The 16175-nt window shown below is 45.4% G+C and overlaps 1 protein-coding gene across 1 annotated transcript in view; it reads right to left on the minus strand.

The window, feature by feature from the left end:
• Positions 1-6533: 6533 nt before the first annotated feature.
• The window catches only part of LOC120920705 (hepatocyte nuclear factor 6-like), a 33901-nt gene continuing 24259 nt past the window's right edge, over positions 6534-16175 (minus strand). Inside the window, exon 3 of the mRNA XM_040332920.1 lies at positions 6534-7721. Within this exon, the coding sequence (XP_040188854.1) occupies positions 7405-7721 (317 nt within the window). The 3' untranslated portion in view covers positions 6534-7404. The remainder of the gene's footprint in view (positions 7722-16175) is intronic.

The following is a 16175-nucleotide window of genomic DNA, read 5'->3' on the forward strand; positions in this document are numbered from 1 at the left end:
CCAATAGTGAACGAAGCAGGAAAGGTTTTTTTTTTGACGACTGTCACGTTTGAGAGATTTCCTCACTTCCGTTACAAGAGATACAAGAGAAGATGAGAGATTATATCCCAAAATTGAGAAACTACCCCACCCTTTACAGTGCTTACAGGAACAGGTCATCCTTTTGGGATATAGCCCCCCTACTCCTGTTCTGGTAACAAATGTAATTTTTTGTCTCTGAAACAATGTACACCATGGCAAAACGGGAGGGTAAATCTCCCCGGTGGGGGCACAGACAGCATTAAAAACTTGATCAAGTTTATAACCCATTCCTACACAAAAAAAATTGGAGAGATTACCTAAAAGGACCTTTTTAAGGCTTTTTGCAAACCTCCTAAAGCCTAAAATGGCCCAATACATTTAGGGCAAAGGGCTCTGGTGATAATAGAGTGTCAATTATCTCAACATTTAGAAATAAATTCAACTTTTTACTTATTTTTTCAGGATGGAATTAAGGGACTTTTTTTGACCATAAAAACATGTATGTTGGCCATTCTTGTCTTTGGATCTGAAATGCAATTTGAAGAATTTTACATATCCAATGGTGGGTTATACTGTAACTCAAGTGTAAGAGGAAGCCATAAAATGGAATTCTGTTTAATTGCATGTCAACCATGTCGTGTTACATGTAACTAACCCTAATAAGTTACCATGGAAATCGTTATGCGGCTGAAGTTGATCATTTAAAACATATAAAGATGTAGTAGCAGGAAATGGTTTTGATTACATATCTAGCTTGAAGCTAAGTTTAGAAAGGATTGCACATTGTGAATTAACACTGGTAATATACAAAACACCTCGAACATTGAATTGTCATCCAGCAATCCTGATTGTTCCATTTTTAGTTTACCTTCATTGTCATTCACACACCTTAATTCTTTAAAAATTCACCAATTAATTCTTAGCTTATTTTAAATGGGTTGGGTTTTGGCAAGTCCATGACAATATTTAATGTAAACCCCCAATAAGGACCATTTATTTGGCATTGCTTATCCTTTAACCCTGTTGTTTTTGTGTTTGGACAAAAAAAAAAAGCTGAACAAATTCACAAAAGCAATTTTGTAGCGTAGAAAACAATTGTCACACGCAAATTCTTCTTTGGTATACTTTATACAAATGGTGGATTGCTTATTCTTCAATAAAGACATAATATCTAACCATTTTAAATTTGCAGAACAGCCATTTTGAATCTCAACATTTTTTTGTTTTTTAGTGCGACAGCCATTTTAAGTGACATGAACTTAGAAAAAAAATGGTTCTTCATTAAAGTAAGCACATTACAATGAATTTGTCAAACCCCAAGCAACATCAATTACACTACCCTAACACCTTAGGAAGAACCAAAATAAGCATTGCCTACCGGTAACATGCTAGATCCAAGATGGCTGCCAAGGAAATGACATTTTATGAAATGTTTGAATACATAACTAACAATATTTCAGAGACAGTAGCCTTCAGCTTGTACCTCAAAGTAGGTCCACAGCTGTGTTATTAATACCCGTCAAGACTATTTTGTTCTAACCCCCAAGAATGAGGTAGAGTTATACTGATATGCCAGTTTAGCCGTGCCGATGGATAATGGAGTAGGGCTTGATGAAGTCTACTAAAGTCTATAAAACTATAGAGTATCCGGTTACAATGGTAGTGCAAAATTTGATGTCTCCTTAATATCCATGCATGCTTGGGTGGGTAACAATCTATCAAAGTCACTATGATTGGCTGAGGTGGTGCTAAGGCCTAGTATTGTGACAGAGTTGTGTATATTGATCGGCTGAATTGTAGGAAAGCTATCTGGTCAACATCTAAACACTTATGAGGGAAGGTCACAGGCAGGCAAATTGTCCAGAGTTCACCAACACAACGATCGGATTTATCTAGCCGCTGTGCTCTCCACATAAGAATAAAATGGAAATTCCAGAAACGCAACAATTTTATGCAGTTATCTATATTATTAGTAGACCAAGGCTTTAAAATCAAAATTATTTTGGGACTACTGCTCTTTGGTAGCCCCAAAATGTTGGGTGATCTGGACTATGGCACATTGTTCCATGGGTTAGTCATCCACAAGGAGTTAGACTCCTGGCTTTTTGCTCATTAAGCTAGCTATTAGTTCTCATGGTGATCCTTTACATATTCAGACATGAATGTCTTTAATGTCAATCCCTTTTTTCAGTCTGCCTGTGCATTTGGACTTTGTAGAGGCTTCTGCAGATATTTACTTATTGGAAAGTCCACCCAAAACTGATATTTTGATTATAGGTACGGACTGCTAAGTTGAATCAGCCCCTGGCTTGTTATTTGCATTAGACACTGATTCCAACTGTGAGACCTCTCTGCCATAATTCTTGGGATTTCTGGATTTGCTGCCCACCTATGTATGTTCCAGCTATGATATAAAATGAATAAAAACCCAACAGGGAAAATGAGACCCCACAGCAGGTGTGCAACCCAGAGATCTCACCAACAGAGATTCCAAGAAATATAGCTAGGATCCAGTGGTTTAATTCTCTTTGGGTATACTGATCCTTTAAAGAACATAAACATAAGACTTTGTAAACTGAAATTATCATTAAATAAATAATAAACAGGGTTAAAATAACTCATCCACCCATCTATCTCTTTGTGAATTGAGCCCTAGGTCAGGACAATGCATTGGAGATGTCTCCGGTGTAAGAATAGTTAGTTACCCCCACAGAGGATGTGATCAGTGGACTCTGGAGAATGGATACTGCCTTGACCTTCCAACCTCCGCCTCCTCTCATCTCCCACTGTTCCATTGAACTCACTAATTCCCCGTCAGCTGGTCAGGAATGAAATGAAAAGAGCCCGGGGTGGGTCCGGCTGTACATCCAGACTGAAGTCCACAGCTTCTGAAGGCGAAAAGGTCACCGTCTCTTCAAAGTTGCACAGCGAGGCTTTGAATTTTCACCAGTGGGGTTGGGGTCAGCGCTCCTCAAGCGGGTGGCCAGGGATCTTTTACTGTTAGGACTAGGAATTATTAATCATTACATCTTCTGTTTCTTTGCAAAGGCCACTGCGGGTGGTGAAGCACTCTTAGAACAAATTAAGAGTTAATTATTTGGGCCTTGTACATCAATATGTTAGGCAGCAGTGTCCAGAAAATGTGGCTTGGCATCTAATGCTGATTGTAATTTTCACAAGTGATGCAAAAGACTTGGGTATCGATTTGATAAGAAGCATTTAATGTGTCAAAGCTGTTTCAGAAACCTCCCAACACGCTGGATAATTTCTGCCATGAGACGTTTGATTGAGCAGAAAAGACCTAGCTTTAACTTTGTCCTGGGATATTATAGGTGTTTAGTCATTAGAAGACCTGCCTTTGTATAATCAGTTTACAGTGAACCTAAACTCTGCTTTATAGCGCTTATATTTCCGACTGCCTGATCTACTGATGGAACACCCAAGAGTCCCTGTTTAATGATGACCATGCAACAGTAGAATTTCGTTCATACGGAAGTGAATAAAGTCATTCAGAGCATTTGATCTTGCAATCAATGAGTCAACTAATTTGATTCAAAAGACCTTAGATCTGCTACTTGAATGGAATCCCAGGCATATTGAACAATTTTTCCCCAACAAAAACTACATTCACAGTTAAAATTTTGTTTGAGATACATTTTCCATCCTGCTCTCATCACTATGGTTGAAAACAATCATCTACTTGACCCCATTAACCATTGGAAAATTGAACAAACATTTGCGAAAGCGAAATTCTAGTGATATATGGCCAGCTTAAAGCGGGGGTTCACCCTATCGACGGGAAAAAAAACATTTTTTTTTATTTTACCTTAAAATCAGGCATTGTAGCGCGAGCTACAGTATGCCTGTCACGAATTTTTTACCGCCGTACTCACCTTGTAGTCGTCCATCGAAGATTCCGGGGAATGGGCGTGCCTATGGAGACGGAGGATGATTGACGGCCGGCTCTGGCGCGTCACGCTTCTCCGGAAATAGCCGAAATAGGCTCGGTCTTCACGACGCGTGCGCATAGCCTGTGCGCAGGCGCCGTGAAGAGCCGAGACCTACTCCGGCTGTCTTCGGGGAGAGTGACGTGCCAGGGCCGGCCGTCAATCATCCTCCCTCTCCATAGGCACGCCCATTCCCCGCGGGAGCCGGAATCTACGATGGACGACTACAAGGTGAGTACGGGGTTAAAAAAATCGGGACAGGCATACTGTAGCTCGCGCTACAATGCCTGTCTCGATGGTAAAATGTGTCGGGGGGGGGTGAACTACCGCTTTAAGTCAAATCGTACCTGTGGCTTATTCTTCACCCATGTGGACACAGCAAAAAAATATGTTCTTAGTTCAGAGGTTTCAACACCCCATGTGGTAGACAACTTTTGTAGAATGATCCCACCTGAAAGTAGCTCAAAGTGGGCCTTGCATAAAAATTAAAGGCTTGCTTAGGTTGTAGCTAAAACTCTCAGGCCCCGTACACACGTCCGAGAAACTCGACTGGCAAAACACATCGTTTTGCTCGTCGAGTTCCTTGTGAAGCCGCCAAGGATCTCGCCGAGCCAAGTTTCCCCATTGACTAACGAGGAAATAGAGAACATGTTCTCTATTTGGCTTGACGAGTTCCTTGTCGGTTTCCTCGGCCAAAAGTGTACACACGACCGGGTTTCTCAGCAGAATACGGCTCCGATCGAGTTTCTGGCTGAATTCTGCCGAGAAACTCGGTCGTGTGTACGGGACCTCAGAGAACGCTTTAAAAAATAATCATTCAATAGAAAAAATAAATACTTATCTAATGCCGCGTACACACAATCGGAAATTCCAACAACAAAACTGTGGATTTTTTTTTCCGACGGAATGTTGGCTCAAACTTGTCTTGCATACACGCTCTCACACAAATGTTGTTGGAAATTGCGAACGTCAAGAACGCAGTGACATACAACACTACGACGAGCCGAGAAAAATGAAGTTCAATGATTCCGAGCATGAGTCGAATTGATTCAGAGCATGCGCAGAATTTTTCTGTGTTGAATTGTGTACACACGGTCGAAATTTCCAACAACAACTTTTGTTGTCGGAAAATTTGAGAACCAGCTCTCAAATTCCGACAGCAAATGTCCGATGGAGCCTACACACGGTCGGAATTTCCGACAACAAGCTCACATCGAACATTTGTTGTCGGAAATTCCGACCGTGTGTACGCGGCATAAGAGAATGCTTTCTAAAATAAACATTCAATTAAAAAAAAATACTTATCTAATGCCCTGTACACACGATCGGTTTTTCCGACGGGAAAACTGCCATGTTTGCTTTTATTCTGGAAAACTGGCCATGTATATGCTCCATAGCAGTTTTCCCGACTGTGAAAACTGTGAGCAAAAAAAGTAGAACTTTTTCTCTTTTTTCCCGCCGCGATTCTCAGCGTTTTTTTGCTCTGCCATTTTCCTATGGGAAACACTGCAGTGGAGCATACACACGGCCGGTTTTCCCGACCAAAGCTGTCATGGCAGTTTTTCTGTCGGGAAAACCAGCCGAGTGTACACAGGAAAAGCAACCGAGCAGGTTCTCGGTTTTCCCGGCGGACTTTTGACCGCCGGGAAAACCGATCGTGTGTACGAGGCATAACACTCAACTTCCTGTAGGTGCAGGTGATGTCACTGGACCTCATCATTGGATCCTGGGAGAGCTTGTGAATCTCTCAGTTGCTCCACCACTGTACAGGAGGTCATACTCAACGGTGAGAAGCTGAAGTGGAAGATAATTTTTTTTTTTTCACATTTTTCTTCAAATATTTTATTTTCTATAGCTTTCGGTGAGCGTTTGTTTTTTAAACCTGGGGCTTGAGAGCTACAACATAGGTAAGCCTAGAATTTTCATGCAAGGTCTGATTTAAAAGGGCTGCATAAGTAGGTAAATAAATATTTGTTCCCTGCACAATCAACCAGATTGGTCTATTTCTTCTTAAAAGCTTGCTTAAAGCGGGAGTTCACCGGAATTTTTTTTTTTAACATTAGATTGAGGCTCGTTTTTCCAAGGGGAATCGGGTAGTTTTTTTAAAATCAAAGCAGTACTTACCGTTTTAGAGAGCGATCTTCTCCGCCGCTTCCGGGTATGGTCTTCGGGACTGGGCGTTCCTATTTGATTGACAGGCTTCTGACAGGCTTCCGACGGTCGCATACATCGCGTCACGAGTAGCCGAAAGAAGCCGAACGTCGGTGCGGCTCTATACGGCGCCTGCGCACCGACGTTCGGCTACTTTCGAAAAATCGTGACGCAATGAATGCGACCGTCGGAAGCCTGTCAATCAAATAGGAACGCCCAGTCCCGCAGCCCATACCCGGAAGCGGCGGAGAAGATCGCTCTCTAAAACGGTAAGTACTGCTTCGATTTAAAAAAATCTACCCGATTCCCCTTGACAAAATGAGCATCAATCTAATGTTAAATATTAACTTTTCGGGTGAACCTCCACTTTTAACACCAATAAATGTAAGAAAAAAAAAAAAAAGAAGAAGAATTTTACGCCCCCCCCCCTTTTTTTTTTAAACAGGAAAAAAAATGGTAAGCATTTGGACTTCAAGGAGAATATAAAGCCTTAGCCAAGGTAATGAGAAGCTCTTCAACAGCCCACCTTTACCAAGTAAAAAAGAGAGGTAGAGGATATATTGTGTTTCTTGTCTTCTCATTTTTTGAAGTGTCATAGAGAAATTGCTAGCCGAGATGCATGATAGGAGTGTGACATCAAACAGAAATGGACGTAGTGTGTGAAACTAAGCCCATTGTAGGCCATCCCGTCAATCAGAATTGCCAGTGTGCATGACTGACAGGAGGCATCCTTACGTCTTCTTTCAGCCCCACCCAACATCTATCAAGGATGCACGGCCTGAAAAGGTCTAGGTAAGTCATGAGTCAGGCTGTTGTGTCCTAAAAAACCTGTTTATTGGCCGTAAAGAACAACCTATATACCGTTCCTTAGCCTAGTGACTCAAGCAAAGGAACTACTACAAAAATCCTTGGATGGTGGCCAACCAATCCCCTTGTCTTATGTCTTCCAAGTTGTTGCTGAAAGCGTTTTAAAACATGATACCTGTATTTTCTGTAGTGCGCGCTGTGTGCTGACAGTGCCATAGAAAATAAATACATAAATAAATAACGTGTACAAACCGTTCTGTACCCACATCTCTCCATGGAAAAGGAGGTTTCAGCCGAAAAGACTGAAATGAACGACTTTTCGAGTACAGAACGGACAGTCAGTCGCAAACCTTTACAAGTCCTCTTAGGACACCTCGAGGTCAATGTTTTTGGAGACGGTGTCCCGAAGAATGGAGAAGGGATGACTATGGAGGCTGAGCGGGTACTATCTTTGGTTGATAGCGCGGTAGGCATCTTTTCATGCTTTGCTGCAAGCAATGGCTGAGCCACCTTTGGAGGTTAAGGAGTTGGAGGAGGAAGGCGGGCGCCCATGACCTTCATCCATCCACTTGTCTAAGCTCCTCCTTCGTGCGTTCATGAAGAAGTTGCTCACAGTAGAGAGTTCTAGGCCCAGCTGCTGTGCAATGGTGATCTGCAGCTCCTTGGAGGGCCGCTGGTTCTCGTGAAAAATGGCATGCAGAGTGCGTCGTTGAATGTCGGTGAAGACCAGGCGGTGCCGCTTAGGCACGTGGTTTCTTTCGGCTTTGCTTTGCTCTTGCTCTTTCCTTTTGCATGCTGCAGACAGAAGTACAATAGAAAACAGAGTGAATTTAAAGATAATATCAAATGTAAGATCACATCTTTTTATTTATTTATTTTTTTAGCAAGCATGTATAGGGTAAAGCTAATGAGAGAAATATTTGATGTGAATTTTACAACTTTCCATGCTTTCCATGCAGGGTCGATCCGCCCTATAGGCTTATTATGCAAGCCGCTTAGGGCCCCGCAAAGCTATGGAGGGCCCCCCAAATTACCGTATTTATCGGCGTATATCGCGCACTTTTTTGCCCTGAAATATACACCGATACCCGCGCCGAGTTTGAATACTGCGCCGGCATATACCGAGCGCAGTACACTCGTGTATAGTCGGGCAGTCTCGGCTCCTCTCGCGCTCACGTCCTGGACATACAGGACGTGAGCGCGAGAGGAGCCGAACCTGCCCGACTATACACGAGTGTACTGCACCGGCATATACCGAGCGCAGTACACTCGTGTATAGTCGGGCAGTCTCGGCTCCTCTCGCGCTCACGTCCTGGACATACAGGACGTGAGCGCGAGAGGAGCCGAACCTGCCCGACTATACACGAGTGTACTGCACCGGCATATACCGAGCGCAGTACACTCGTGTATAGTCGGGCAGGCTCAGCTCCTCTCGCGCTCACGTCCTGGACGTACAGGACGTGAGCGCGAGAGTAGCCGAGCCTGCCCGACTATACACGAGTGTACTGCGCTCGGAATATGCCGGCGCAGTATTAAAACTCGGCGCGGGAAATGAGCGGGGAGGACGCCGCAGAAGGACGCCGGACCCGACGAAGAGGACACCCGAAGCCGCAGACGGACGCCCGACCCGACGAGTCCGCCGCGCAAGACACCAAAACTGTAAGTACAAAAATCTTTTTTCCACAGGAATGCGGGTCCACTTTAGGGGTGCGCGCTATACGCCAGAGCGTGCAAATCCCCCGATAAATACGGTACTAGAGGCCCTGCCTGGTGAGAAGTAATTTTCGGACCCTCATCCCGCTTCTCAACTCGCTGGCTGCATGGGAGAAGAGGTAAGAAGTCAGCATCCCCCACTTCTCACTTTAATGTAAGATGTAATTTCCGACAGCAGAACACCCCCTCCTTTTTTATTTATTTTTAAATAACAAACATGTTATACTTACCTCCACTGTGCAGCTTGTTTTGCACAGAGTGGCCCCGATCCACGTCTTCTGGGGTCCCTCAACGGCTGTCTCTGGTCCTCCCCGCAAGAACTCCACACATTCATGCGCAATCCCGCGCATTGTGTGCAGTCCTTGCAGGCGCGCTCCCGTGATACAGCGAGCGGCCATAGCCGCTCACTGTATCACTCGGCCCCGCCCCTCGGCGCTCCGCATCATTGGATGTGATTGACAGCAGCGCCAGCCAATGGCTGCGCTGCTTTCAATCCATCCGCTCTAGCCAATCAACGGCCAGGCTGAGCGGCGAAGGGGATGTCAGGAGTTTCGAGGGGTCAGGTAAGTAGAACGGGGGGGAAGTTATAGTCGGAAGTTTTTTCACCTTAATGCATAGAATGCAATAAGGTGAAAAAACCTTTACCTTTACAACCCTTTTAATGTGACATGTCATTTTGCTTAGGGCCCCAGGGAGGTCAGGATCGGCACTGTTTCCATGCCATCAATAAACAACCCTCTTTCATATACCGTAAAAAGTTTCAGGGCCTTCCTCTACTGGCTGTATACATGTCAGCCATTGCAGCCAGCGTCTGTGCTGACTGCTGCAAGAAAATCAATTTCAGGAGAAGCCACTTAGGCAATGAATTGATTTTGGTAAAAGTCTGTCGACAGCCCATGGATGTGCACTGAGAAAAAAAGGAGCAACACATATATGTAATGAGCCAATGTGGCTGACCTGATATAAGCAAGGTTATCTTTCAGCTGCGAAAACGGGGTCCTATGGAGCTTTGGTTCTTGGCCTTGTGACCTCTAGCGACCATGTTAGGTCATGTGACCCACAGCGGCTCTGCATTGTGGATACTGATATCAATAGAGTCTACGGGCCAGATCCAGAAAGAGATACGACGGCCCATCTCCTGATACGCCGTCGTATCTCTGAGTGCGCTCGGTCGTATCTATGCGACTGATTCAGAGAATCAGTTACGCATAGATACCCCTAAGATCCGCCAGGTGTAAGTCTCTTACACCGTCGTATCTTAGGCTGCATATTTACGCTAACCGCTAGGTGGCGCTTCCGTCGATTTCAGCGTAGAATATGCAAATTAGGTAGATACGCCGATTCATTATTTTAGGATACACATTCAATATTGATTGGACGCTGGGCAAAAAAAATTCTTGCCCCTCCCCAATCAAGTTTCGCTCTCCACCTGCTCTGAGTCATCCAATAAATATCAGCTAGACTTAAAAATCAGTTTACTGAATCAGATCAGGCAGTGATTGCGATTGGTTGCCAGAGGTTACAGCATATCATTACCACTTACTGACTGGTTGCTAGAGGTTACAGCGCACATTCCGGCTCACTGATTGGTTGCTAGAGGTTACAGCACATGATTTCTGCTTGTTGAATAGTTGCTAGAGATTACTGTACAGTAATACTGCTCACTGATTGGTCGCTAGAGGTTACAGCACATCATCTCCTCACTGCAGAGGGGCATGATATACATATGAATGCCGCCTGTATTTACATATGAATGCCCCCTGGCCGCCGCTATTTATGTATGAATGGTCCCGTTATTTACATATAAATGCTCCCGTTTTTTACATATGAATGACGGTTATTTACATGTAAACACAGTGGGGTAGATTCAGGTACATTTGCGCATTTTTCACGGAGGCGCAGGGCAATGTTTTTGCCCTGCGCCCTCGCAAATTTTCTGCGCTACCCGCGATTCACGGAGCAGTAGCTCCATAAATTGCGTGGGCGCTCCGGCAAAATGCCCGGCGTAAGCGCGCGCAATTTAAATGATCCCGTAGGGGGCGGGAATCATTTAAATTAGGCGGGTCCCCGCACCGATCGTAGAGCGCATGCTCCATCAGGAAACGTTACCGACGTGCATTGCGGCAAATGACGTCGCAAGGACGTCATTTGCTTCAAAGTGAACTTGATTGGCGTCCAGCGTCATTCACGATTCACTTACGCAAACTACGTAAAGTTCAAATTTCGCGACGCGGGAACGACGGGTATACGTAACATTGACTGCCCCTGCTAATAGCAGGGGCAGCCTTATGCGAAAAACCGCCGTAACGCAAACAACGTAAACTGCGTACGCAGGGCTCGCGTAACGTTGTGAATCGGCGTTAGTATGCAATTTGCATACTATACGCTGAGCACAACGGGAACGCCACCTATCGGCCATCGCAAGAATGCAGCCTAAGATATGCGGGCATAAGAGCCTTATGCCACGCATATTTTAGGCTGCAGTCGGCGTAACGAGGTTCCTGAATCAGGAGCATTCGTTATGCTGGCGCAAGTAAGCAATTGCGCTGCGTAACTATGGTTACGCAGGCGCAATTGATCTCTGAATCTGGGCCAGGGTCTGCAGGTGAGTCATCTGTACATGAGAATAGGGCAGAGCTGGGCAACATTAGTAACAGAACTTCACACTGAGATATCAGGACACAGCACATGACTAAACCGTCAAGGGACAAGGGAATTTAAACTAGGATAGTTGGCAAGTATGAGGCAGCTGCTTTAGGCCCCACAACAATGACAGGGCCGCCCCTTTTGCCCTGCCTTAAAGACGGCCCTGTACACATACACTTTAAGAACCCGTTGACACATAGGGCCCCATTGACACAAAAGGCCCTTAGTATGCATGTATACTCTAAACTGCACCACACAGCTGGGATCTGATTGGTTGCTACCCATACAGACACATCGGCTGTGGTACATACAGTATAACACAAACAACACGACTAAAGGTTGGGACATACAGTATAACGCTTAATGTAAAAAATAGGTTTGAATGGGTGAAGTTGACCTAAGCTTAAAATGTAGGTACTATTTAACCACTTATTGACCGGCTCACGTGGATATACGTCGGCAGAATGGCAACGACAGGCAAATCTACGCATAGTTACGTCAGTTTGAATTTTCCGCCGTGCGCGCGTGTGCCTGCTGCAAGCTCCGTGACCGTGCCCGCGGGACCCGCGGACTTGATGTTTGCCGGTGTCCCACGATCGGGTCACAGAGCTGAAGAACGGAGAGATGCCAGTGTAAACATACCATCTCCCCGCTCTGCCTAGTGACATGTCACTGGTCGTCTGCTCCATCTCATCAGGAGCAGTGATCAGTGTCGTGCCACTCGTAGCCACGCCCCCTAACAGTTAGAATCACTCCCTAGGACACACTTAACCCCTTCCTAGCCCCCTAGTGGTTAACCCCTTCACTGCCAGTCACATTTACACAATTTTTATAGCACTGATCGCTGTTTAAATGTGAATGGTCCCAAAAGTGTCCGTTGTGTCCGCCATAATGTCGCAGTCATGATAAAAATCGTTGATCGCCGCCATTACTAGTAAAAAAAAATATCAAGAAACACACTTAATGTAGATGTAAAAGACACAAATTAATCCAGGGTTGTATTCGGAAAAAAAAAATACTTTTTTTTTTTTTAGGCAAACTGAATTTTACTTGGTGCCACAACGGCAGTCTTTGTACAACAGAGCCCAGACTGGGGACAGAGGAGAAGCAGCACAAGGAATTCAGAACACGCAGTAGACTTGTCTAATTATATTCATGATATTAATGATATTACTGTATCCCTTTACTAACCACTCCCCCCTCCCCTATTGTGATTGGTTGTGGTGAACCAAATATAAACTCTCTTGGCCATATTCTGAGTATAGTTACGATGGAGTATCTCAGGAAACTCCGTCGTATCTCTCTTTTTTGACCCGCGTATCTATGCGACTGATTCTTAGAATCATTTTCGCATAGATACGCTGAAGATCCGACATGTGTAAGTCACTTACACTTTTGGATCTTAAATATAATTACTCCGCCGGCCGCTATGTGGCGTTTACGTTCAGGTCTCATTTGTTTATGCAAATGAGCCTGATACGCCGATTCCCGAACGAATTTGCGTTGCGTAACCGTCGCTTACGTCGTTTGCGTAGGCGTAAGGTTACCCCTGCTATATGAGGGGTAACCGCCAGTCCCACGTAGGCCATGTTAAGTATGGCGTCGGGTCCGCGTCGTGTTTTCCTGTCGGGTACGTCGTTTTACTAAGTCGTTCTTGAATACGACTTTACGTCAATGACGCACACGTCGGCGTCATTGACGTTTTACGCCGAGAACTGGAGCATGCGCACTGGGCTATTTTAAGCCCGGCGCATGCGCAGTTCGTTAGAATCGGGGGCGGGCTTAATTTAAATAGAAGCCTCCCCCTTGGATATACGCGGGGATACGCCGTGCCAATTACACTCCGCCGCCCCAAACTACGGAGCAAGTGTTTGGGGAATACAGCACTTGCTCCTGTAGGTTGGGGCGGCGGAGTGTAAATGGCTTACGCGTCGCCCGCCTACTTTCTTTAAGAATATGGCCCACTACCCGCCCAGTAAAGTTCAGACAATTTTTGAACATATTCTCTGCATTTCTCTGTTCATTAAGAATTGTCTCATGGTTACCGAGGGTCTTCTGGTAAATTGCACTATGGGTGGTCGGTCAGGTACTTGAAGTACCGTTGGAATCTCTTCATTGGCATGCCGATGGAAGGAGAGAGCAGAAAAATGTGCTACTTCTCCTTTCACTGTACAGTCACAAGGAAAAGAGAATGTACATAGCTGAACGTGTTAAACTGCAGCAAAAAAAAAGAAAAACTCAGGTTTCCTGTTCTGCCAGACACAGCTGTATGGCTTGGCAGAGCTGTGTAACCACTTCACATCACGCCTATAGTAATATGACGACCACAGGGTGGCTCTGCCATCCTGGTAGGGTGATCACGTGTCCCGGATGCCCCCAAAAAAGGCGGCCACATCTCCGCTTTACTCACTGACAGTACTTGTTCTGACCGGGAAAGCCTGGAGGAGCACAATCCCGCCCCCTGCTTGTGATTGGAGAAATCATAAATCCCGCCTCTTGTGTCCAATCACTGTGCTGTGATCCATTAGCTAATTTTTTGGAAGGGAGGGTGTCCCTGAATGGTAGTATGATATCCTTTGGCCTCCCAGCCGCTGTAGGGGCGCGTTCCCCGCCGCGTCACTCAGGTTCCGATGCACGTGCCTGTCAACCACAATATCGGCCAGCTACCCGCGATCGGCAGTTACCGAGCCATGGGCGTGGATCTGTGTGTGTAAACACACAGATCTACGACCTGTCAGGGAGACGGGACCGATGGTGTGTTGCTTGTACATAGGAACACCGATCGGTCACCTCCCCCAGTCAGTCCCCTCCCCCTACAGTTAGAATCACTCCCTAGGGAACACATTTAACCCCTTGATCGCCCCCTTGTTAACCCCTTCCCTGCCAGTCACATTTATACAGTAATCAGTGCATTTTTATAGCACTGATTGCTGTATAAATGTGAACGGTCCCAAAATAGTGACAAAGCGTCCCATCTGTCTGCCGCAATGTCACAGTCCTGACAAAAATCGCAGATAACCGCCATTACTAGTAAAAAAAAAAAAATACCATAAATGTATCCCCTATTTTGTAGGCACTATGGGCCAGATTCACAAAGAAGCGCCTATCTTTAGGCGGGCGTAGCGTATCTCAGATACACTACGCCGCCGTAACTTAGAGCGGCAGGTCCCGTACTCAGAAAGAACTTGCGCTCTAAGTTACGGTGGTGTAGTGTAAATGGGCCGGCGTAAGCCCGCCTAATTCAAACTAGGCTGGTAGGGGGCGTGTTGTATGTAAATGATTCGTGACCCCACATAAATGACGCGCTTAACGAACGGACGCACGCATGCTCAGTATCACGTCGAATTTTCAAAGTAAATTACGCACGCTCAATGCTTAGTCGACGTGAACGTAACCTACGCCCAGCCCCATTCAGGGACGACTTACGCAAACGACATAAAATACGACACTGTTCGGATGTTTCCCACGTCCATACCTAACATGACTTACCCCTTCTTTATGAAGGGTAACTTTACGCCGGTCAGACGCCTTACGTAAACATTGTATCTTGATACGCCGGGCGCACGTACGTTTATGAATCGGCGTATCTAGCTCATTTGCATATTCAACGCGGAAATATACAGAAGCGCCCCTAGCGGCCAGCGTAAATATGCACCCCAAGATACGACGGCGTAGGAGACTTACGCCGCTCGTATCTTGGCAACCGTGAGGCGTATCTGATTCTATGAATCAGGCGCGAAGATACGACGGCGCACATTCGGACTTACGGCGGCGTACGTGGAGATCCGCCGTCGTAAGTCCTTTGTGAATCTGGGCCTATGACTTTTGTGCAAACCAATCAATAAACGCTTATTGCGATTTTTTTTTTTTACCAAAAATATGTAGAAGAATACGTATCGGCCTAAACTGAAAAAAAAAAAAAAATAGGAATATTTAATAGAGCAAAATTATTGCGTTTTTTTTTCAAAATTGTCGCTCTTATTTTTGTTTATAGCGCAAAAATGAAAAACCGCATAGGTGATCAAATACCACCAAAAGGAAGCTCTATTTCAGGGGAAAAAAGGGCGTCAATTTTGTTTGGGAGCCACGTCACACAACTGCGCAATTGTCAGTGACGCAGTGACGAATGGAAAAAGTGGCCTGGTCTTTGGCCAGCCAAACGGTCCGGGGCTGAAGTGGGTATAGAGCAAAAAAAACGCAGGTTTCCTGTTCTGCCAGACACAGCTGTATGGCGTGGCAGAACTGTGTAAATTATTGAATTGGATGGACAAAAATGCAAATTCATTGGCAGATAATCTTTTTTTTTTTTTTTTTTGCTGTTTGCCTGGAGTTCAGCTTTAAGGACTAGTTGTCATCACGCCGGTGTCCATTACGACATTCGATGTAAAAAATTATGGCGTTCGTAACGAACATAAGCCCTGCTAGATATTTTTTTTTTGTATTTAGTGATTCACTTGTGGCATAAGGATGATGCTACATTATTAATGCCTAATCCCAGGTAATGTTATATTAATGTGTGTATCTTGTTGTGCGGCTAATTATCAATAAAGCTGTATTGCCGCGGTTGATTGTGTTATAGATTTCACAAGGTACAGCGGCTGATATCCCCCCATTGCTTGTTTTCCCCCCGTCTACTGTCCCCATCTGGTCAGTCCACCGTCCGTGCCCTTCCCCCCACTCCTGTCTGGGACATTGCACACTGATAGAAAAATATTGATCACAGCCCAGCTGTGCGGCCTACACAGCTCACTGTATACGCGCCGGTTAACCCCAAAGGGGCCGTCGCCACGTAAGCCATCAAATTCCAAATCTCGACAAGGCGGGGGGGGGGGGACGACTTCGAGTTCTTCGTTAGCTGTTAACGAAGGAAAGCGCCGGCGCTTTTGGCGA

The sequence above is a fragment of the Rana temporaria genome, chromosome 13 (assembly GCF_905171775.1).
Source record: "Rana temporaria chromosome 13, aRanTem1.1, whole genome shotgun sequence".
In the NCBI taxonomy this organism is placed as follows: domain Eukaryota; kingdom Metazoa; phylum Chordata; class Amphibia; order Anura; family Ranidae; genus Rana; species Rana temporaria.